Here is a 24977-nt window from a genome sequence, read left to right as displayed (position 1 = left end):
GACAAGCTATAATTAGCATCCTAGATAGTAAGAAAACTAACAGTAGTGCAATAAAGGCACTATAATGGATGCAAACTTGGTTCAGTGGAATGTCTTCAGCTAATTACGTATCCATACTCCCGGGACAGCAAATGCCATGTTTATTAATACGATATATCCCCTCATTACAGCAGAAAGGCAGTCTGGCAATCTCCCTCTGCTTGTTGCTTCACAGAAGTGGAGTAGGAGTCCTTCCCCATGTAGACAACTGCGCATAAATCCACACAATTTATTACTGTGACAAAAAAGAGCCTAGCTCAGAGTGATTGCCAGTGCTGCACAACATACAAAGCCTCCAAGGAGCTGGAAGCATCGCAGTATCTGCAAATTAAAAAATTATTTGATGACTCTGCCCTTGTGCTGACAGTCCATGTTACTGTATCTTCCCTTCGGTGGTGATTTTTCCCCAATACCAAGAAACTCGGGTTTGGTTTAGTTGTGCGTGTGGATACACTACTAAACCAAAGTTTCCAGGCCATTGCTCTCGCACCAGGCCTGCTCTTCTGGTTGACGCTACTTCTCTCCTGGGCAAGAGCAGACCTTTAGCTCTATCACCGGCACCACAGCGAGAGGTGCAAACCCCTTTGCTTCAGGGCCCCTGCTCTCCAGCCGAAGCGCCCTCCTTTGTCCGCTTCCCGGGCTCCGCGTCCCGCCGAGGGTGGGAAAGCGTTGGCGTTATTTCTTCGAGGCGGAAGAACGCCTGACCCGCGTTCCACCGCATCGCCGCTCGAACAAGCCCCTTCCCAGCCGCCCGCCGCGCAGCCATGGGGACACCCGGACGGGCGAAAGAAGGGGGGCGGAAAGCGGCTCGGCCGCCCAACATAGGGGCAGTCAGTGCCCGGGCACCAGCGCAGCCCGACGGTGAACAGGCCACAAGCGAGCCAGCTCCCCCCCCACCCCCCTTCCGGTGACACCCTCAGGCGCTGACAGCTGACGAAGCCGGTTAACGCGCGGAAGGATACCACGCCGCCGCGTCAGCGCAGATATGTAGATCCGGCCTCCGCCGCCATTTCGTGGGAGGGCGGCGGCGGCGGCGGGGCGGGGGCTTATCGTCAGCGCTGCGCGCCGCCGCGCCCATGGCGCTGCCGCAGGCCCGACGCGGCGCAGCGGAACCCCCAGGCAGCCCTGCTCGGGCGGTGGCAAGCAGCAGTACAACGGCACCACGGGGAGCTGCCCCCGCCGAAGCGCCCCCGGGCGGCCCCAGAACCTTCCTTCCCCTGCCCCCTCCCTGCGCGCCGGCGCGCCACTCGCGCCTACCGCTCGCGAGATCATTCTGCTTCAGCGGGGTTGGGTGAGAACACGCACGGGGCGGCGCATGCGCCCGGCCTGCCCTGCGGCGCTGGTCCCGCCCCTTTCCCCCCTCGCTCGCGGGGGGGGGGCGCTGGCGGCGGCGCCGTGTCTCGCCCCGCCCCTCCCTGCTGGCTCCGCCTCCCGCCCTCCCGCCGCGTCTGGGCCTGGCCAGCAGCGGTGGCTGTGCTGGGCTCTCTAGCCCTCTGTCTCTCGGGCGGGCGGCGCCTCTCGGCTTTCCCCCCAAACCCACACCCCCTTCCTCCTCCCGGCGGTGACGGGAGGCGGCGAAGCGGCGCGGCGGGCGGAGCGCTTCCCCCGGCAGCCTCCCCGGCGCACGGCCTCGCTGCCCGCAGGCAGACAGGACTCTGGGCGGCCGCCGCGCTCCGGTCGGGCGCCCCCCTCGGCTGTTTCCGAAGGAAGGAGAAGCGCAGCTGCCCCCTCCCCCCTCTCCGCCTTCCTCCCCCTCCTCCTCCTCGCTTGCTCCCTCCCTCCCGGCCCCCCCTCGGCGCGAGCGGAGCGCGGAGTCACCGCGGCGCACAGACGGGCCCGGCGGCGGCGGCACTCGCACACAATGGCGCTGAAACGCATCAACAAGGTGAGCGCCGCGACTCCTCCTCCGCCTGACCCCCGCTTCCCCCCCGCCCCTTCCCCACGTTGGTCTTTCTTTTTTTTTAATTTTATTTTTGGGTTTTTTCCTTCCCCTCTCACCCCCGCCCCGGGAGGAGAGGGGCACGGCTCCGGGGGTGCGCCGGCCCGGCTTGGCGGGGGAGGGAAGGGGGAGGCGGGAGGCTGGCGGAGCGAGGCCGGGCAGCGGCCGGCTCCTTCCGGCGAGGCCGCGACCGGGCCGCTGAGGCCGCTCTCCCCGGGCCTAGGCCCGGGACCTCGGAGGTCGGCCAGAGCCCTGGAGGGTGGAGGGGGGGGCTCGGTTGGGACCGGGGCGCGGGCGGCGCCGCTCCCGCGGGCGGGGAGCGGCAGCTCCTGGGGACGCTCAAATGTCAGCGCAACCCGGAGCCACCCCGGCGCGGCGGTGGCGTCGCCGCCGCTCCTCTGCCGCCGGCCGGCCCGGATGGTGCCGGTACGCGTGTGCCGGAGGGGCTTTCGGTCCGATCGCGGCCCTCCCCGGGGCAGGTAGCCGGCCTCTCGGGCCGGTCTCTCCCCTCTGGCGTGCAACTTCTTTCCCGCATTGTAAGATGGCGGCGGGTTCGCCTAGTTCGGGCTCTTTCCGGGATCTCTCGCTTTCTGCAATAACATGACACACACATACGCACGTCCGCGCTCCCGTCGACTCCGGAGCAGCTGCCGCGGTGCCATACTCTCCCCGCGTTCCCCCTCCCTCTACCCCGGGGCCGGCTTGGCCCTCCCGCCGCCCGGGGATCGCCTGCCGCCTCGCCTCGCCCCCCGCGCCGGGCGGGAGCGCGCACCGCGCCGCCGCCTCCCCGTTGCACAATCGGAGCCGGGTGGAGTAACTTCGCGGCTAACTCGGAAAAAATGCCGAGGTGATGAAAGTTTTGGGGTTTTTTTTTTTTGTTTTGTTTTTTAAAAACCTCTCCGAAGGCAGAAGGATCCCAACGTGAGGTTGCGTTTGGGCAGCTTTACGGTTTCTCGATGGCAGCGCTTCGGGTTTGGGAATTGCTGGGATGTAATAGCAAACGCGATGGGAGCGCAGTGGCGTTACCGGGAAGTCGCTGTTGATCTGTGCTCCTACGCGAGCTACGTGGAGCGTTTACGTATTTCGAGAGCTGAGAGGAGTTTCTTGGTCATCTCGTAGCCTGCCAAGATGGCAGAAAGTCAGTGTGTCCTGAAATCGGTGAACTGAACTTCGGTGCCCAAAACACGTTTTATAGATGGTGTATAGAGTTTGCCACCTATTAGTCTTACTGTAATTTCACATCTCTTCGGCAGTGCTTGTTGGCATATTTTGGTCAAAATGAGGTTATTTATAATTTATTAGTGAAAGGATGGTTCTGTTATCCCTGAAAATTTTAAATCTGTTCTGGATTAGTGCTACCTAAATTAATTATGGCTATGCTTTCACAAGAATTTCAAAACAATTCTTTTCGAATCTGCCATCAGAACTTGTTCCCCTGTATTAGTGGATGATATCACTTGAGTTGAAACACAGCTAGGATACTCCCTGGTATGCTTTGTCATCAACTCATGCTTATGAAACATTCAGGCACTGCAGGTAAGAATTTATTGTCAAATATAAACCAGGGCAAACCTCCACTTACGTAGTAATCTGGTGGTCAGAACCTTAAAACGATTCAGCATGGCTCTTGAATCAATAAGTCATCTCTTTGACTTCAGGGTTTTGGCCTGTCGTGTGCAGTGTCTTGTCCTGTATTGGTCCTTGTGCTCTACAGCACTGTGCAGTAGCCAGCTTCTTCCTTTACCCAGTGCTAGAGTTTAGGATTGGTGAAATGGTTGGGTTAGAGTTGGGGTTTTTTTGGTCGGTTGGTTTGGTTTTTGATGTTTTTTTTTTTTTGAAGGTGCTATTTTTAATCAATTTAATCACACCGTGCTACCAGATACACTTCCAAATTCGCATAGGGTTTACAGTTTTGATTTTGTATTTGCCAACCTGAAAAGTGATGTTTTGCTAAACTGAAACCAGTGCTTGCGAGTTGCTTTCTTCCCAAGCATGGTTTCCAATACAAATGTTTACTGGGATTGAGGCTGAAATCCAATAATAGCAGGGCCAATTTTGTAACAAGATGGCTGTGAATTTAGATTTCAATCTTGCCAACTGGTAAAGCCAGAGAATGGCACTCGGTCACCGGTGAGCTGGGATCTCTGTCTTCCAATTGTAAGGTCACAGATCAGACCTTGAAACTCTCTGCTTCCTTGTAGTACGTTGTTGGCACTAGATCAGAACAGGCTAAAGAGAGACCAGGACCTCAGAGTGTTGTGATCACACATAGCTGATTTAGCCTGACTTGTGGTATTACCTGTCAGGACTAGAATTCATTCTCTCCTGCAGCAGATGACATCCCAAATGTACCAGCGAAGGTATTTTCAGTCTGTTTGGCCAAATCCCTCTTTGTGGACTTGACATATGAAGCAAAATAAAATTCTTTATTATATGGGGTAAACCAGACTTTCAGACTGGTTTAGTGTGTGTAAATTTAATCTGAAGTATATTACACATTCAGAATACAAGAACCCCTACCTAAAACATAACTAGCAAATTCTACTTCTGGCTTGGAAATGAAAGCATGTGAGTATTCATGTGTTATGCGTTGGGTTATCTACTTCTGGAACACCTTTTATAAAGCGCTCTCCAAACTGAAGTAGTTGTCAGGTACGTAGCCAGTCCCAGAAAGATTATGTTATGCTGGAGCTCATCATCGCATCTGTGCCATCTGCCCTGAGGGTAGCCTGCATTTGATTGGCAAAACTCTGCTTTTATTGATGTGGCTTGCTTTGCACAAGACAAAGTGACAAGCAAGTACTATGGAATAATGTGAACCTACATCTTAATTTTAACTATTTCCTTTCCTGAGGATGAAATTTTTCTCAATTTTATTTTTCCCAATTTTTGACAAATTCACATTGATTTATGAGCTTATATCTAAACGCTTGATACATGCTTGTGGCACATTGAGTGGTACCTGCTGAAGGCACATCCTGTAACTGTTGCAGCATGTTGGCACTTCCGGTTTGAGTGGTGATGATCTGGTAGTAGGGAAACATTTATGTAGGAGTAGGGAATTGGGAATGTGTAAAATTGAGAAAACTTGGGAACATTACATCATTGATGTACATCACTGCTATGTGCATCCATTAAAGCGAGGTAGTATAGAAGGCCTAAGCAGTGATCTTGATAGGCTAAAAATAGAATTAATGCAGGAGATATATGCACAAAATGTCTTGTCTGTGCAATCCTTAAGAAAACTTGTGCCAGCTGTGTTTTATGTCCATTTGGTTAAGCATAGCATAAGCCAGCATCATTCTGTTGAGGTATTTTATTAGAAAATCTTAAGTGAAGTTGGCATCCTGGAAGCTAAAGGCTGAAGGTGGCAAAACCATTTATCACTGCTTAAGTGCAGATAGAAGGCTTCCATTGGCAGTGGTGGAGTGGAGACTAAACAAGTATTTTCCTCAAGGCTATAGCCTCCAGTGCTATTCCTAGATGTATAATTAATTGCAACTTTAACCCCCATCCTCCAGACACTCAGAGTAAGAAATGCTACTAACCCTGGAGATAACTGTAATATTTTTCAGAGATTGGATGTAATCTGCAGCAATGAAGGTAGCATGGAAATCTGCACTAGTTTAACCAAAGATGTAGCTTTTATAGAGGCAATTCAGTTAAGAGTTATAAAGCCTGCTTATTACTTCTGTTTTAAACTGCTACTCTCTTCTTTTGAACTTAGCGTGAAATTTTTAAAAATTAGCTTAACTAGAAAAAGCCATTTGGAATTCACTTTCCTTCTCTGGATGAAACCTGCAATGCTTTATTTTTGCAGGCAGTCTTGGGTTTAGTTTGCTGGACTTAGAATAGTTAAATAACCTGAAGTGACGTGATTGATCTTATGCTTTGAATGAATGTCTAGAAATAAGTCTGGATTTGTCTGTTTAGGGGCTCAGAAGGTTAAGATTAACTAGCTAATGAAATGCAGTTGATGTAAGCTTAGTTAAAATGCTTTAAACCTTTGTGAATGCTCTCTCTATACATATTGAATTACCTTTTTTACTATAGTTAATTCACCTTAACTATTTTGAGTATCCAGGGGTAGACTAAGGCTTACCTCAAGTAGATAATGCAGTGCAACTAGGCACTAGAAGGGTCATGTTGAGCCAGAAAGCCACGGTTGATTTTAAATAATGAGATTTCAGTAATGGAGTTTGGGAAGCGCTAGTAACGAAGAACTTCAGTGTTTTTTAAAAGTCAGATTAAAATTCCTCAACATCAGATGAAAGCTGTCATCATCTAAATTCTGTTTAAGATTTAGCTTATCCGAATAGTCAGAAGTGACATTTGCACTATGAAATGAATATCATTAAAATGGAAATACTGCTTCTTAATTGGGTGGGTTTGATACCCATATTCAAGTCCAGCATTTACTGTTAAAGTCTTGGACGTGTTTTAAGAACTGGTCATTTTTTTTATCAGAGAGGAAAATTGATGCTTCCTTAACTAGAAAGTGTGGACTGCAGTAACTTAAAGATTTCTCCTGTTAACCAGGCACTGTGCTGGTGAAACAAGTTTCCAGTCAGCATAGGTCTTTAAGTGTGTGCATTGGAATTGGGGGAGAAGGGGATCGTCATCTCACTTAAGTAATTTACAAAACTTCAGAGATCAGTATTCCATTAGATGGGTACTTCTTGTGTACCTTAAAAACAGAGTTTCTCCAGTATGTTAAGGATTTGGGTGGGATAATGTACAGGGTAAAAAGGTTGTCCAGCCAACGTTTTCTTTACAATCATGCCAGCTTTTAAGGATCTGTTTTTGAAAGTAAGCCAATGCTTTTGCTACTATTCTCGGTATGAGTTTCTTCTACAGAAGAGCTGGTGAAGAACTCCAAGCTGAATGAGCTCCCTTCAACCTCCTCCCCAGTCCGTAACCAGCTCTGAAGCACTAATGCTTTTCTTTGCACTCACACATTAATGGGCAAAGGAGCGGGGAAGGATGTAAACAGCTGTAAGTAGCAGCTGTTGAATACAGAGCAGTAAACTGTCTCTTGCCAAAGGCATCTCTGTTCCTTGTGGAGGCCACCTCTAGCCTGGCATCATCCCCTACCCAAGGATGTTTTCTCTGCATCCACTGGGTTGAACTGTTAAAGGGGAGAGAGGATGGAGGTTCTTAACTTGTCTGGGATGTCAGGTGACAGCTGGTAAGGAGGAGTGGAAAAGGGTAGAGTTTTTGTGTCATTCAGATTAGAGCATTGATACGTGATCTCTGATAAATCTTTCTGTTGCAAATGTTAAGGTTTTGCCACTTTAACTGTCTGCCCTGTGTTCTTGTATAGGTCCCTCCCCTGTGCATCAGAGCTGGCAGATGGGAATGTGTGGTCTGCACTTGAGCATTACATCTGCTAACTCAGTATAAGCTGACTTCTGTTGATAGTTTAGGCTAAGATGCTGTAGCTTACATTGAAAAAAAGGCTAAGTTACAGGCATGCATTTTCTCCTGCAACTGACGTGATGTAGTAACCTGCTGGTATAATACACAGAAAGAAATAAATTAGGGTAAGAAATGAAAGGAGCAGTGAGAATGTATATATGATTGCAGTCAGTAGTGCATTTTTATATGCAGTTACTTTTTGTCAAGTTGGCTTTATCAGAAGAGACTCTTAAACTGTGTTGAGTTGCACATGCTGGACAGTTTTGTAAACTTCTTGAATCTAAATGTAACGCCTCAAACTTTAAAAAAAGCTCATGTACTTTCCATTTATAAAAACTTTCTCTTCAGCAGGCTTTTTATGGGGCACTGATCTAATACATTAAATGTGGTAGCTTGTGATGGGGAAACTTTGCAAAAAAAAAAAGTTAAAATTACATTCACAAGTTTAAATTGGCGTTTATGCCTTTGGCAACTCTTCGAAAAACATTTGGATGTAGGCAAGATTTAATACTGAAAAATGAGCCAAATAGAGCATTGCAGGATTCAGGACTAAATAGGTAGAGGGGATTTTTAAAATTTTGCTTAAACATTGTTCAGAGCCTTCTTACCAACAGTGAACTCCGGTATTAAAATTTTGTGTAAAGGAAGCCTTTGTTCTGAACTTAATCCCTTTGAGATGTGATATGCTACACATCTTCAAGATCTCCTGCAGTTTTTTCCCCTGTAATTGTGATGGTTTTTTATTCTGGTTTTAAGAAAGCAAGATGGGAGGATTGCAGACTGCTTTGCAAATGTTAGGGCCCAGTAAAAAAACGAGGAGACAAATGTTTAATCTGTTCCACTAGCATCTGGACACCAGAGTTGCAAGCTGAACTGAGTGCAGATGCTAAAGTGCTTTAGGTCTTCGTGATGGAGGGCATGAGGATTTTGTTACGTGCTCAGTTAACTCTACAGTGAGCTTTCTCTGTAACCTGGAGTTAGGTTGGCCAGGTACTCATTGCTTCTGTGAGCTCTTTACACTCTGTTGGCTCAATGTGAGCTGATTTTTATGTATAACTGTATCTAATCTTACAGACAGATCCTTAGTTTGCATCTGTACCGCTAGCTGTTCAAAACACAGAACCATCACCAAGTGTAGTTATACACAATAGTGTGGTATGATAGGGTAATTCTACAGCTGTAGATAAGCTAGTGTAATCATCCCCATGTAGTTGCGTACATAGAATATTCCCCTATGGTGTATTGCAATAGCTTTCACATGTGTCTTTGGATTCATACAAAACACCAACTGGTAAAAGTCAAGACAGCTTTTTAAAAGGAGAGCTGATTTTCAGAGTTCATTAGGTTAAATAATTAAATTTCAGAATAATATATCAGACTACATCTAAACAATGAATTCACCACACTGATTACAGATGTGGTGTTATTTGTTAGAATATTAATTTGATAACTTTGTTACAGGATCCTGCTTTCCATACATTTCCTTGAGAATGTGGAGAATTCTTGTACTTTTATTCAGAAAGTGCAGACTTATTGAGGTTAAGTGCCCAATTAAGGCTGCTTGTGATTTCTGCAAAAACTTGTGCCGTACGCTACCAGTCCCCAAAGATTTTTGCGTTGGCTTGGCAAACTGCAGGCAGCCTCTGTCACAGAGTCCAGGGCAGTGCGCGTACAGATGGTGCTTCTCGTTGAGGTGTTGGCTGAGGTTCTGCTCTATGTTACTGTCTTCTTGACAAGCTGCAGGGCAGCGTGTTGGAAGGTTCTCGTGTAACCCTGCAAACCCCAGTGTGTAATGAGTGTTAAGCTAGCATTTGTGTGAAATTGTCTATCACAGTGCTAAAATCTCATTCCTGAGTGGTAGTCATCAGGCCAGAGTGCCTTACTTTGAATATAAACTTCTTTCCAAGTGCATCACATCATATTTGTCTAGACTGAATTTAATCTGTGTCTTCCTTTCCCTGTCCTTTCTTTTTTTTTTTTTTTTTAATTGAGTTAGATACATCTTGCCGCTTTTCTTGTGGCCTATTTATGCTAGTTACCTTCTTCTCTAAGGTCTGCATTGTAGTCCTGGGTTATGGAACCAGAGATCAGTGTGGTTTTTGCAGGAAAAACCTCCAAGTGAAAAGTATGCTAAGATTCAGGGTCCAATACTGAAAAGCTAGGAAACGCCAGAATTAAAATACGTGGTTGTCATTGAATGGATAGGGAGTTAACCAGTACTTCACATTTTTCCCTTCAACTTACTTTAGTCAATGTACGCAGCCCTCATCCTACACTGAGCGTGTGTTTTAATTTTCAGGGAATGGTAGTTGTTATACCTCAGAACTTGATCTGTGTGAAGCAGTCAGATTTTTTTCATCTTGAGTAAGCTGCTGTGGGTTTTGACTGCTTTGGGGGAAACAAGCCATACCTTTGAGTTTAAAGCGCAGTTATAGGTGTGTAGTTGCCGCCTTTTTTCTAAGTTTGTTCTGAGTGCCTTTAGTGAGTGACCAGGAAAGCAAAGTTGGTAACTGAGCTCCTTTTCCAATTGGGTCTGTCCAACTAAAGGTGAACTCTGTGAAAGGCTGGAATACAATAGAGAGCCATTTTAGCTGCAGTAACTCTGAAATTTGGTGAAAAGCATTACCTATGTTGTACACCTTCCAAATTTCAGAACAGATGAGAAGAGCTGTAGACAATAGTTTCATTCACAAAGGGCTTGTGTACTGAACGGTAGGTTCTTTGAAAAGGTAGTGTGTAGTCATCTGAGTAGTTTGTATCACAGTCCAAGCACACAAAGTGACTTAATTACAGTTGCACAGCAGTCTGGCATTTCCTTCCTTGAGTGCAAGGCTTAAAACATGAGTATTTCTATGATTGTCTTTTAATATACTAGTATGATACTGTTGGTAGACATTGTACAAACAATGTGCAGTGTGTAGCCTGAAAAATTTAGTTCTAATGGCTTGAGAAAGGAGAACCATGAAAAATAGAACAAGCATAATAATCAAGATAGGGACAATAGGAACTGTTACATTCCTTGTCATGCTTTGGGTTTCTTAAAAACTGTTTTGTGCTCTTTGGCCCTCACTGTTTTCTGTGACTGTTCTTCATGTGTTTTCTCTGCATATTTGCTGTAATGTCTTTTAAAAAAAAAAAAAACCACACAAAACAACAAGAACCTACATCTTTCTGTATTATGCACTATCATTATACATTGTTTTTATCCATTTATTAAGTGTTAGCCAAAAGGCCAGCTTGTTTGAAACTGATAATTTTCTGCTGGTTACACTTGTTTGGTGATGTGTATTATGCCATTGCTTTCTTATTCAGCTTAGAAACCCACATTCAGTGTTCTTTCAAACTGTTATTTTCTGCTTCCAGGGGTAATTAATTTTCATGCTGAAACGAATGTTGCAAATGCAGGTGTGTGGGATGAGGCAGTAGTTCTTTGCTGGTTGACACTTCTTAATCTTCAAACAGGCTTAAATGTTCTTCCCCTCCCTTTATAGCTGCTTCCAATCCTTCCTTCTTTTTTTAAAGCTGTTTTCAGATGTGAGCTAATGAGTGAGACTAATGCAGTGATGGATTTTTGGATGCTTAGAGTTTGAAATATCCTGTTTGACACAGACAACATTAGACAAGCACTCAAATTAATAAATGCTGATTTTTCTTTGGCTGATGTGTTCTTTTTCCCTTTTTTCTTTTTTTTTTTTTTTTTAAATTTAAACTTCTGATTTAGCTGCATATCACCTTTCATGCCCTCCAAGGAAGAGTGAGTTACTATTTGGAAACTTAAAGGAAATTAACCCCATTTTTTTCCATTGTGCTTTCTTGATTACAAACCAGAAAGCTGCAAAATATTATTTTGACAAATAATTGTGTTACAAACCAATATGGAATCTTTACAAACCACTATTAAATCTAACTGTAAGTTTATGCCTGTGGAGGAAAATGAGTGATCTTCTGTCACGCTGGTGGGAGTGATCTTCTGCTGCTCTGTATTTAAGTCAGCTGCTACTATCATTAAAAATAAGCCCTGGCTATTTCCAGCTTAAACTAGAAAAATGTAGCAGTTGTGCCACAGGGAGTATGAATTCTGACAAATGGAGAAGAAAAGGAGCCGACACTGATGCTGCTCTACTTGGTACCTTGCAAGAAGGCAGCTGGGTAGTCACCAAGCTGTCATTTCTTACTGAATTTGCTGAGACCCAAAAACTTCTGTGAGAAAAGCAAATAGTTCCCTTAAATATTTTCCTTCACTGTCTTGCTCATGCATATTTGGATGAAGTATCCTTCATGTCATTCTTTACATTTTCTTCATCCTTTAAATGACTGGTAGAGAGGAGTTATTTGAGGGAGTTTTTCAGTAGCTTTTCTGTTTTTAAAAAAAAAAGACAACACTTTTGTGGTTTGTAATGGGGTCATAGTCCTGCATTCACACTCACATGTCACTGTTTTGGATCATCACATGAAGCATAAGCCCTTTTTTCAATGTTATGATTATATTTGTGCAAAACAAGCAGATTAGTTAACTTTTCTAAGCATTTTTTTCTTGAAAATAATGGTTTCTTTTTGGTTAGCTTTTTGATGAATTTATAGAGAAAGAGAAGAGAGAAGAATAAGAATGGGGCTGTTTCACCAATGACACTACATCTTGCTACAGACTTAATATGAAACTGCCAGAGTACCAGGGTGCTGAATGGGTGTTAAGGCAGGTCTGTCTGTCTGCAGCAATGGGTACTGCTGCTGTATTTCCACTTATCTCTGTTTTTCAAAACTCTGCTGCAAAATTGTAGACATATTGCTTCTCATATATGCCACATTGCCATTGTCCTCTAACAGTAACATTGGTGCGTACTCCTTAAACAGTGTTTAAATCTGTAAAATGCTAAGTGACTAATCATCCTTGTGGAGAGCCAGGAACGATCACAACTTTATATTTGGAAACTGGGACGCAGAAATGGTGATATGCTGGAGCTACACCGGAAACCTCTGGCAGTGCCAGAGACTACTAGTCACGGTTGTAATTCAAGACTAATCCTTTCCGATAGGCATATAACGCATCACTCTGAACCAAATTTGGCTTATTGTTTCTATGTAAAGTCTTTGGAATTTGCTTCTTGGGAATTTTTTTCTTAAGCCACCTGTAAAGTGAGAAACTACAGCAGGTGACTCCAAGAAAATGTGGGTTCTACTTTGAGGGTTTTTAAAGAAAGTTTGGGATTTAGCTTAGTACCCCTTGACAAAGGAAAGCACTACTGAAAGTTGGAGACAGTAAGTAGAGCAGCAGAAGAAATATTAGAAAGATAAAGCCCTTATACATAGAAATTTTGCAGAACAATGCTTGGAATGATTTTAACTTTTTAAAATACTAGTTAAATTCTAAAATACTAGTTAAACTCTGCTTTGTAAAATGAAACTTAATGTGGTCTTCACCTTCTTGGTGAGAAAACAGTGAAAGCAGGGGAACAATTGTGAGCTGATTTTTTTAAAATTATTTTTTTAATTGCCTTATGGAAATGATGAAGCTTAGTTTTGATGTCAGAAATGTTTTTCAGATTAAATATTTTCCTGTTATAGAATAGTTGCTTTTGATTGCTAAGCTGAGAAGGAAGGTCAGTTTGTGTTTCTGCTGCCGAGTGGGAAGCTTTAAAAAAAAAAAAAAGCAAGCTCCTCCCTTTCCTTGAATGAAATGCTTCAACTGTGCTCCAAATATCACAGCCCGTGTGCCTCTGCATGTTTAGTTCCAGTTATTCCAGTTTGCCTGTTGGATTCAGCAGAGTTGTACCTTTCAGGAGGCACTTTTTAAAGTTACACAGAAATGACTTTCCGCTCCCTTGTTGCAAAATGCCTTCCTCTTTTTGTGTAGATAGATGTGAAGCGCCACACTTACCAGGGAGGAGGTAAAATAGGTCTGGTGTTACTGTAAGCAGGCAAAGCTTGCCAGTGTGTCTCGTATTTGTCCGAGTTCTTCCACAACACTTCATGCTCTGCTGAAGCAAACAGCCTTACTAAAACTTTACTCTTCTGACCATAGTACTGAAGAGAAGCAAATACTAGAATGCATGCCACCTCAGCTTTTTTTCTTTCTGAATTTAGCAGGTAAATTGCTTGCTCTGTAGTTGAAATGCTAAGTGGTGTATCATGTGTTACTAACCTTATCTGTATTTTGAACTGCTTTGTTTAGCAAAATGAGATTTTTTTTTTTTTTTTTTTTTTACTGAAGCATTTTGGGCCAGACAGAACTTTAGTCCTTTAACTTATGAAAATCACTGCTTGTTTGTTCTCTAGAACAGTTCAAGTAGTTAAGGGGTTACTCTGTACGGACATGTATTTTGAAATGACTGGAGACTGTAATATTAAAACTCATGTGTTTCAGCTTGTAAATTATTTTTAATATGACTGAAGGTTTTTTTGCACAAATTTTTCACCGGAACTTACTAAATTTATTACTTGTCTTATATTTGCAATCCTACTTGTATTTGCTTTTCCTAGTTGAATTATTGATATACTCTAACTGTACTGCTGTGTTAAAATACCTTATTTTTATGTTGAGTACTGATTTCTTGTTTCTCTGAAGATAGCAATATCTTCAGAAGAGCTTTCTAGTCTCATGCACATACCTCTGACAGTCCTCTTTATGCTGATCTTTTCGTGACCTTGTCTTTATGCTACTCACTTTTATAATTTTCATAAACTGCATGAAGAGCCTTTTCAGAGTTCTAAGTCCCTGTGATCTAAAAAAAAAAATAGGATCTGATCTTCTTCCCCAATTAAATCAACCCAGTAATAACTACACCACTATATTAAAATAGTAACGTTTATGTCTTTCTGCTTTTTCTATTGCTACGACTTATTTTAAGGGACAAAATATCTTCTTTTTTTTTTTTTCCCCCCTCAGATTTTGGAAATGATTGATCATTCTTAGGAGTGGAAAATATATTTAGATGATAAATAAGCCTGATTAACAAAACCTGCTGTATTTGTTAAATGGGAAAAAAACTCCACCCACCCTGAAAATTAAAAAGAGCTTTCTGCCTGAAGGTTCTTCTACATTACTTGTTTGTCTTTACATGGGTAATATAAGTTTAACTTAGCAAATCGTTCTGGAGGGTGCTGAATGACATATGGACCTAATAAGTGATATTTCACGGCAGAAATAAGTATCACAGGGACCCCCAACAAAAACTGGAGAATGTAGAGAAATGCACTCCAAATGGATTTACTGTGATGATCTGGAAAGAGCTGTTGCCCATGCTTCTAAATAACAGTGGCAGTGAAATGAACTGTAATACTAACTTCATTGTGCCCTTGCTTATCAAAACTAATACAATTCTGTTTTACAACAGTCTGATTCCAGTGCAAAACTGAAATCTGGTTAATTGGAAGGTTCATAAAAATTAGCATGTGAAGGGGAGGGGAAATGTGGGACTAAATTTTCTTGGTGTTTTGGGGGTTGTTTTTTTCAGTGCGGGTTTTGGTTGGGGTTTTTTTTTTTTTATTGTATGGGCTTCTACATATTGAAGTAGTGTTATTCTCTCTGTGTTTGCAGGAGCTATCATCTTACCAAAGAACAATGCGTTTAGGTTACAGGGAAAGTAATTTTTTTCCCCTCATTTTGTGTTGGCTTACACTTGTTAAATTTTTATCAAGTGCAGAATTTGTGAAACTTAAAGGATGTACATTAGGATCTTCCCAGGCAAAATAGTTGGCTGTCTGGTCCAAATATGCATGTGTTTCCAGCGTAATAGGTATGCCTGGGTTTCTTCTGACAAAGTAGTGGAAAGTTCTTGTTTTAATGGCTTGTATAGACTTGTAGCAAAATAACTTGTGTGCAACTGTTAATATATGGGAGAGGGACTGAAGGTTTTTTCCTTTTCTCATGACTTCTATAAATCTGCACTTGTCAAGGCATCTAGGAGCTCCTGAAGCCATTTTTAGATTCAAAAGAAAGCAGGGAAGAGGGAAGGTATCTGTTACATATTTTAACTGAAAGTATAAATTTAATTTTAAAAGACACTGTCCAAACAAGTAACTTGTGGAGCATTTAAACAAATAAATGCTGTGCTGCTTTGATGCATCACAGCAATCTTGACACTACACAAGGAATCCTCCATCTGAAGTTTCTGGTTTCATTCCCTCTGTAATGGAGGAGGGAGGGGGGTTTCTGCACCTCAGTTATTCAGAATTTTAAAGGAATAATTGTCTTAAATGTGAAGTTTAAAATAAAAAATACAAATATTTTGCCTGATTCTGATACTTGTCAGCCTCTTTAATTTTTATATCTACTTTAATCTATACAAGATACATTGCTGCTGGAGGTAGTGGGGAAAATGAAACTGAGTTTCTATATTGGTTTTCTTTCTGTTCTGAGTTTTAATATCAGATGCTACATACATAGTGCTTTCTGTTTCATGAAGACTCAGCAATAGCTTTCTCTCTTCCCATTTCAGGCTTCTCTAGCTAAGACTGAATCCTTAAAAATCTTGATCAGAAAGTGGTTACACTTTGCCCACTTCAGGCTCTGTGTCCTGCTCTCCTTTCTGTTCTTCAGCAGTCTTTACAGTAATGATTTGGAAAAGCATAGTCATTGTAGCTGTTTACCTTCATAGCTGGTTTTGATGGTCCTTTTCTTTTATAAGACAGATTTTTGATACTGATCTAGTGGTTCTAATAGCTGTTATTGCACATTCTTCTGTGTTTGTGTATGGAAAAACTGTTCAAGATTTTTGCTGGACAGGAAGTGAAAATGACTGAGTTCATTAATGTTCCTTCTCTGAACAGATTTTTTTGTTTGTTCTTTTTTCCCTAAAGGAACTTAGTGACTTAGCCCGTGATCCTCCAGCACAGTGTTCGGCAGGTCCCGTTGGAGATGACAGTAAGTAACCTTAAGTTTTATGATTTGCTCTGCTAACTCAAAGCATATCGTGCATAGATAATAATGCGGAGTTTTTCTTTTGTAGTGTTTCATTGGCAAGCCACAATTATGGGACCTGTAAGTATACTAATTCTTGTGACATAATATTAAATTAGTAGTTCTTATTCAGGAGGAAACTGGGGGTGGGTTTGTTTTACCTTTTTTTAACTCCCTTTATCACGCTTTAGTTCTAGAGGTACTCCTTACAGTAACAGAAAATGAAGGAGGGGAAAAAAAGTCTAATGATTATTTTATTGCTGGAATGTTTTATGAGGATATATAATTCAGCTGAGATGATCTCTACAGCAATGCTAGACATCACTTCTTATCTAGAAATTTTGTTTGCATTTAACTTCTTCTAAAGTTTGAATCTACCATGAACTTTGTACTAGGAGCTGATCCCAGTGTCAGGAATTAGTTGGGATGCTTTTGTGTGAATCTTAGAACAGGGAATCCTTATTTGATCTAGTGTCATGTGCTGAGATCTGGAATACTTTCAGGAATAGAAGGGAAAAAGTCACTGAAATGTGAGGTTCCAGTTATGACTGGAGAAAAAAAAGTCTGTGTTAAATGTTCAATAAGCATCTGAAGCCTGAGTGTGACTTTTTCCTTGTTAAAAAAGGCAAATGTTTCCCTTCCCTGAAAACTTAACCTGCAAACACTTGACATCTGGAGTTCTGGGGGCTGGTTATATATATTTAGAAAACAACCTTTTGTAACTTGAGAAGACAAATATTGTATGCCAGTAGACCTGCAGCCACTGTGTGATGCTTCTGGTGAGGCTACAGAGTAGGAATTAAATAACAGTGATGCTGAATTGCCCTGATGTTATATATATACACAAGCGTGGTTTTAGGAGATTGCTATGGAAAATGTGCTTATTAGGGGTTCACCTGACTGGAAAAATGGCTCTCCATTCCAAAATCGCTGGTCCTCATTGATTGTAACTAGCTGCCTCAAAAAGATAAAATTGTTTAATAGCTATATTCATGTTTAAGTGGCAAGGAATGTTCTGTACTATATGGAGTATGATTTTTACGTGGCTGGTGCCTGCATGGTAATAAGGTATTAAACATCAGTTGAATTTAAATTGGGATTATAATTTTTAGCTTCCCCTTCTGGTTTAATAATGTACAGCTCCTTTTTTTTTTTTTCCCCTCCCATACAGTTTTTGTGGTCTTAAAAGGCCTGCATTCCTGTTTCAAGATTGGGCAGTATCCTAACAGAAGTGTGGTGTTAGTAGTTTCAGTGCTCCTGTGGTGTTGCTTAGTGCCCTTAGTAACAGATGAGGGCTATAGAACTAATCACCTGGCCTTCCATCTCTGTAGTAGGCTGTGATTTTCTTAGACAGATGTAAGAAAGCTTGCATTGGTTTAACACATTCTAAAAGGGGTTTCTGTAATTGCTAAAAATATATCCCCAGAATATGTGCAGTAAAAGGGTTGCTTTCTAGCTCCTCAGGGCTTCACATAGTATCTATTGCCAAATACAAGAGATTATATCTTGATTGCTAGGTTTTCAGCAGAGATTGGATAGGGTATAACCTACATGTTTTTAGGTTTGAGTCCCTTGTCTTGTGTTGCAGAATTTAATTTTCTGGTATTTAACTAAGAAAGATGTAGTTATTTCCTTACGTTGGTGAAATGTTCTTGCAATTAATATGAAAATTCAATTTACAAATAATTCAGAAGTGTATGCTGTGTGTCTCAAATTCATTTTCGCTAGCCCCAAATCTGGAATTAAAAGCACTGTAGTCTTCAGGTTAAATAATGAAATTGTTACCTCTATTTCAGAAATTTAGTTGTAGTTTCAAGTAAAAGCTTCTTACATCTTTCTTCTTGTAACTAGTAACTTACACAATCCCTATTTAGTCACTCCATTTATTCTCTGCTTACTATCAGCTTTTTTACTTCCACATGTTGCTTTACTGTTAATAGCTAACGCCTGAATGAATTATCCCCATAATTGTTTCCTTGGAGCAGGGAAATGTAAAATACTCTTCCATGCTAGATTACAGTGAATTTCAAATACAGAAAGGGAGGAAGAATTCAATTTAACCATGATGTGTTTTTTGGGGTTTTTTACATTTGTTTCTTAGTGCTGGTAGAGTGGGGTTTGTTTGGTTTGGTGCTTTGTTGGGTTTTTTGGTTGAGTGTTGTTTTCTTTCCTTCCAAGGAACCAAGGAGTTAGCTGTATATTTGTAGGTTTTCTGCAGGGCCGAGCAACACCTAAGCCAAGGACAGAATTTAGGAGGGAGTAGGAGGCCCTTAGAGCTGTCCATGACCACTGTAGACTTGTGTGGTTGTAACGAATAAGCTGCAAACACAAAACCTGGGGGGTTTTGAGCCTGACAGGACTCCCGCTCTGTTAACATTACTTCTTGGAGCTGTCTTGGAGACGTTTGGATGCTTTTGCCAAGTTGTCCTGAGTGGATTGTCAGGCTGTTTTCTGTGAAGCATTAGCTTGGAAACGTCCATACAGAAAGTGACCTGTATGTGTTCTCTATCACTTACCTTAGGAAGTAGTAATTGAATTTTAATTGCATCTCTCTTGTATTGTGAATTAAACAGTTCAGTTGTTTAAACAAATTTTGTCTCCTTTATTTAGAAACAATATCTTCAGTGATGTTTTGTTCTAAAGATAATAATAGGAGAATTATTTGTTTGCTTTGACAGAATGACAGTCCATATCAGGGTGGTGTATTCTTCTTGACAATTCACTTTCCTACAGACTACCCTTTCAAACCACCTAAGGTAAGTGTTGCTTTCTCATTTGTGAAATTAGTGCTCTTTAAAGAACTGAGTACAGGACAGAAATTGTTGGCATCTGTGTTGTAATACTGTCAAGTTCTCATTTCTTTTCATGCATTCTTAGAGTATATTAGATGGCTAGGTCCATCTCTGACTACCACAAGAATGGATGCGTAAGCATATATTTTAGCACATATTCATATATGTGAATTCTGAATGTCTCAGTGTTGTGATTTAGCCCCAGCTGGCAACTAAGCACCACATGGCTACTCGTTTGCTCCTCCCCCTCTGGTGGGGTGGGGAGGAGAATTGGAAGAAAAAGGTAAAACTTGTGGGTTGGGGTAAGGACAGTGTACTAGGACAGCAAAGGAAGAGGAAAATAACAACAGCAATACAAATAAAGGAATATACAAAGTGGGTGATACACAATGCAATTTGCTCACTGTCCGGAACCTGATACCAAGCCTATTTGCTGGATCCCTCCTCCCCAGCCAGCTTCCTCCCCGAGTTTACATACTCAGCATGTTGTTATACAGTACGGAATACCCCTTTGGCTAGTTTGGGTCAGCTGTCCTGGCTGTGTCCCCTCCCAGCTTCTTGTGAAAATTAACTCTATCCCAGCTGAGAACCAGGACACTTGGAATGATGTTTGATTTTAGTTCTGCTTTTCTTAATTGATAGGAAAACTCATTAGCTTTGTGCTACTGTAATAGAATTCTTGCTGGAGGACTGTCAAGTATTACAGTGTAGCTGTTTGGGTTGGTCTATAGGAGTGTGACACTATGGATAGGGATTAACTTGCTGAGTGCCTAAAATCAGTGAAGATGGTTTCTGTTAGAATTTGGCAGTAATTGTGAAATACGCTTTTTTTGTAGCTTTATCAGCCACTAGCATTGTCTTCCAATTTTCTGTCAATATGAAAGTGCACATTTGGAGTGACCACAATGTTTGACGTTCTTTAGATCTAGTGATAGCAGTGTTACCGTGGTTCAGGCACTTCTGTTGAGTGTCTTGATCGTGATGCAGGCACCTGTGATTAAAACACAGCTTCATACTTGCCCTCTTTCTGTTTGAAATACAGTGCCTGGTAATTGGAAATGAAGAGGTTGCAGCTTGGGTGCATTTCCATAAATTTGATGCAGTTTAACTGCTTAATCCTTTTCTTTTAAATTGAGTTGACTGAGAAGAAAGGGTGACGTCATTGTTGTCATAGACCAAAACACAGTCTTCATATTTTTTTTTGTTGCAGGTTGCATTTACAACAAGAATCTATCATCCAAATATTAACAGTAATGGCAGCATTTGTCTTGATATTCTAAGATCACAGTGGTCTCCTGCTTTAACTATTTCTAAAGGTAACTTTTCATGAAGGAGGAATATTTCCATCTTGTGTTGAATACTGTGCTTTTAGCTTTGATTGTCTTGAGTTCTTACCTGTCTCTTGATTTCCCTTACTCATTCTAGCCTGTGTTTTGCCAATTTGATAATGGTATCTCACTGTATTTTTAATGGATAGTTGTTTTTTCTAACACCTTGTGCTACTTGGCTGTTTAAGGGCTTGTCTGGCCACTTGCTTGCTTCAGTATTCTTAGCAGAGCTTACTAACTTGGTCCCAGAGGAATCTGCCAGCACTTGGATTGAAACAGGCCTGTGGTGCTGTATTTGAGCTAAGGCTGAGAAACTCCTTGTTTGCAGCTGTCCGTGTAGATACACACTTGAATATTAATTTAAAGTCAGTTTTTAATAACAAAATCTGCATAGTTCTTTTGACTGAGTCTGTCTAGAATTACATGCAGAGTTATATTGGTGTATCTCTGTGGTAGATGAATAAAAGAAAACTGTTATTGATACACGTTGCTTTCTACTACTGTGCACTGGCATTGTATTACATTACTTCATGAACTGAGCTTACTGATTCTACTTCAGGATAAATTGATGTTGTGCTGCAATAGAAGCTTTGTAGCTTTCCTCAGTTCGCTATAGGAAATAACAGTTAATTCTTAAATATTTTCATGATGATCAAATTTTGTTTTGCCTCAAAGCCAGTGGTCACTGTGTCTTCAAAAGATCCATCAAAGTGTTCCTTTGTCTATACAATGTGTAATTCCTGTCTGTCCAAGGAGTAGGTTTGTGATTTGAATGTGGATTCCTTACATTTTAATGCTGTCACTATTGTTTTTCTTTCAAAGCTGCTGTGAGAGTAAAGGATGAAGTCCATATAGCTGCCTACAACAGTGTTACACCTTTATTTTACAACATACGTGTGGTTTTATCAGTGCAGACCAGTGTATTGCTACCTTAAAACAGAGACAGAATTCAGTCTGATTAAAAAAAAAAAAAATTGTAGAAATTCTGTTTTTCATGATTAAAACCATGGAACATGCGGGTCATCAGAATACATAATAACATGCTTTTGTTGGCTGCTGTGTTGTGTCATAGTGCAGGGGACAACAGTGCTGTTCTCGTGTGTGCTTACTGACAGCTGTAAGTATTGGGAAATAAGAAACAAGTAGTTCTTATGAACTTGTAAATCATTCTGGGCTTCTTATTTAGAGAGGGTTACAAATTTATTTTGGTTGTGTATGAGGAAAAGGCTTTTTAGGTTCTCTCCTGAGCTGACATTGTACTGATGCAAAGATCCGTGCTCCATTGTGTCTGAGATTGTTGCTCCTGTTTTGGTATTGAGAATTCTTTTCTTTTTTTACAGTTCTCTTATCCATTTGTTCACTGTTATGTGATCCAAATCCAGATGACCCACTAGTGCCAGAGATTGCACGTATCTATAAAACAGACAGAGACAAGTAAGTACAGAGTTGTGTAAGACTAATGTTTTAACAAACTTTGTAAGAGTGCATTGTCAGACAGCAATTGTGTTGAGTGAGCCTTTTGTGAAAATCTGGGATGGAGAGAACTTGTTTGTCAAAGAAGTATCTGTTCTTGGTAGTGCATAATTTAAAACCAAAGGGGCTTAGTGTCTTCAAAGTTGTGGGTGAAGGAGACTCTTTTTCTCACGTGTGTGGCAGTTATTTTAAAGTATGTATTGCCCAGTTTTTTGCTTACCATGCTTAAATAGAATATAGTTAGATCTTCATATTGAGGAAAAGATAGCTTTGTTATTTTGGTGCTTTCTTTTGGTAGCAGCTTGGCCTGTAATTTTGGTGCCCCCTTGAAAATAAGCTACATAACTTTTTTCCTATCTGTGTTGAAACTTCTTATTTTTCCTTATGTGTGTTTAACATTTTGCACAGATAGAATTATATGAAGTAGACTTTGGTTTTTATATATATATATTTTAATGCTAAATATACTTGTCCAATTAGGTACAATAGGTTAGCAAGAGAGTGGACAGAGAAATACGCTATGCTGTAGGGTAAGAATATCTGCACATTATGGTGCATTTAACAAAATGGAAACTTGTCAGCACTTGGGTGCTGCATGCTCTAAGGCACTGGATTAACTAACAGATAATGGATGCACCAGTTACTGAACTTGGATATTTAACAGCTTGATCTGTGGTTAGTGTGAAATGTATTGGCTAGTCACTATTTCTCACAGATACTGCTCTTGCATGGCCAAAAACAAACAAACAAAAAGATAGTATGAAATAATTACCGGGTTTTGAGCCAACTTGTCAACTTGTTCTGGTAAGTATTTACCCAGATTTTGTCAGAATTTTGTTAAAAGTGATGCCCTGTAGCAAGACCTTGTGCATAGTGAATTTAGACAATCCAAATTTCAAATTTTTATTATTCAGCAGTGTCTGTCTTCTGCAGATAAACTAGGAAAACATACAGCAATTATATTCTGCTTGTATAGTTGAAAATTAACTTCTTACTGACAAGCATGGAGTTAAGTATAAACTAATTGTCAGCTCAATTCCTGTGGAAGTAATGTACTTAAATAGTCTTTTAATGTCCTTTTAAAAGTTGTTTGAGCAGTATATTCATGTGGAAAGAGAATATTAAGTGTGAAGAAATGCTTAGTGGTGTTTTATTCCAAAATGGGAAATTTGACATTCTGTATCAAATGATATTATTAACCAAGTAATCTTTACTTATGGCATGTGATACTCTGTAATCTTTACCTAAGGACAATATTTAAACAAAACACTCCCCTTGCCTCTCCCACCCCAGGTAGTTTCTATTCCTTCCCTCTTCAGCAGTTTTTCACAACAGACTTCTGGCAAATCTGCTTGTCTTGAATTCAGAGTGTTTCAGATAAATTAGAGAACATCTTTGTCTAGGGAGGAATTTGTTCAACTTTTTCAATTCAAGTATATCTTACTATAGAAAGAGACTTCTCTTAGTGTGAAGAGAATAGGGAGATGGGGATAAAGTGCTACTTAATCATTAACTGTTTAGGAAATTGTCATGTTCATGCGGACACAAATTCAATTCCTGTCTTTGTTTGCAGGTACAACAGAATATCTCGGGAATGGACTCAGAAGTATGCCATGTGATGCTACCTTAAAGTCAGAATAACCTGCATTATAGCTGGAATAAACTTTAAATTACTGTTCCTTTTTTGATTTTCTTATCCGGCTGCTCCCCTATCAGACCTCATCTTTTTTTATTTTTTTTGTTTACCTCCTTCCATTCATGCACATGCTCATCTGAGAAGACTTTAGTTCTTCCAGCTTTGGACAATAACTGCTTTTAGAATCTGTAAAGTAGTTACACAAGAACAATTGCCCAAGATTCAGAATTTTTTTTAATGGAGCATGTGTATTATGTGGCCAATGTCTTCATTCTAACTTGGTTATGAGATTAAAAACAAACAAACATTCCTCACTGCTCTAACAGATACTGAAGATATCACCTGAAGGGGGGAGGGGAGATGGATGTTCAATTTTCTCCCATCAAAGAAGTAACATTGCCGTAGCAACATCCATCTTGTTCCAAACCTTCCAGTGTTAGAGAACTGAGGTTTTATTATATACATTTGCTCATAACTGATGTGTCTGGAGAATTGGTACTGAATCTATAGCATCAGCAGAACAGAAAATGTGATGTATCTTATGCATGTCAATAAAGGAATGACCAGTTCTTGTTTTACAGAGAATGGAAATTGGAAGTCAAACATCCCTTGTATTCCAAAATAGGGTCTAAGAACATTTTTGTAATTCATTTAAATTTTGTTAGGAGGCTTGGAGCTATTAGTTAATCTGTCTTCCAAAACACTGTTTAATATAGCACTGAATAAATGATGCAAGTTGTCAATGGATGAGTGATCAACTAATAGCTCTACTAGTAATTGATTTATTTTCTTCAATAAAGTTGCATAAACCAATGAGTTAGCTGCCTGGATTAATCAATATGGGAAACAAAATCTTTTGTAAAAGCAAAGCTGGTTTTTGTATATACTGTTGGGATTTGCCTCATTGTTGAACATCAAATGATGATGTAAAGTTCAATAGAGTGAATCTTTTGCCATTTTCAGTTATAATGCTCAGTCTGTTGCAGGTTGACACATTGTTCGGCCTGATGTATGCAGAATTAATAAGCTAACATAGTAGTGTAGCCTTAGTAGTGTGCTACACGTGGTGCTGGGAGCCCAGCGTTCAAGGATGGACTTGGGACCCAGCAGATCTGAAGTGGTGTATTGTGGAGACACTTCCTGATGCACCTGTGTTTGCTGACTGAGAACCTTTTTCTTCACCTTGTACACTTGACAGCTGAAAGATCTTAATGTGGGAGTAATGATGAGGCAAAAAAAAATATAAAATAAAGTACTGTTTTGATGTGGGAATTGTCATGAGGCTGTGTTGAAGTGACTTTACTATGTGGGATGTTCGTTACCATTGAAAAGGACTTGTTCAGCCATGCTGCCATTTACATTGATGACTATTTTAATGCAACAGACACTTTCCTCATGTCAGGTGACTAAACGTGAATAAAGACTCGTTGCTATTGGACTTTTGTTCTACAAGAAA

General features: G+C 40.9%; 1 protein-coding gene across 3 annotated transcripts; it reads left to right on the top strand.

Annotated features, from left to right (window-relative positions):
- The first annotated feature begins 1401 nt into the window (after positions 1–1401).
- On the top strand, positions 1402–24977 carry UBE2D3 (ubiquitin conjugating enzyme E2 D3). Of its 3 annotated transcripts, none has more exons than XM_054825665.1 (8): positions 1499–1924; positions 16193–16256; positions 16342–16373; positions 18971–19048; positions 20295–20400; positions 21753–21846; positions 22601–22689; positions 23459–24977. In XM_054825665.1, exons 1-7 carry the CDS (start codon positions 1901–1903, stop codon positions 22641–22643), a joined length of 441 nt encoding a protein of 146 aa, XP_054681640.1. In that variant the 5' UTR covers positions 1499–1900; the 3' UTR covers positions 22644–22689; positions 23459–24977. The 3 variants fall into 3 exon arrangements, with proteins under 3 accessions (XP_054681639.1, XP_054681640.1, XP_054681637.1); XM_054825662.1 differs by lacking the exon at positions 22601–22689 and adding an exon at positions 22366–22415 and having other exon boundaries at positions 1500–1924; XM_054825664.1 differs by lacking the exon at positions 22601–22689 and having other exon boundaries at positions 1402–1924.

The sequence above is a fragment of the Grus americana genome, chromosome 4 (genome assembly GCF_028858705.1).
Source record: "Grus americana isolate bGruAme1 chromosome 4, bGruAme1.mat, whole genome shotgun sequence".
NCBI lineage: Eukaryota > Metazoa > Chordata > Aves > Gruiformes > Gruidae > Grus > Grus americana.
Note: the sequence above shows the minus strand (reverse complement) of the source record. Positions and strands in the feature narration are given on the sequence as shown.

Excerpts from the sequence above, each read along its gene's own strand:
- UBE2D3 (XM_054825662.1), top strand. The coding sequence starts at position 1,901 with ATGGCGCTGAAACGCATCAACAAG. Across the intron at positions 1,925-16,192 it reads CGCTGAAACGCATCAACAAG|GAACTTAGTGACTTAGCCCG; the intron begins GTGAGCGCCGCG and ends TTTTCCCTAAAG. Across the intron at positions 20,401-21,752 it reads TGCTTTAACTATTTCTAAAG|TTCTCTTATCCATTTGTTCA; the intron begins GTAACTTTTCAT and ends CTTTTTTTACAG.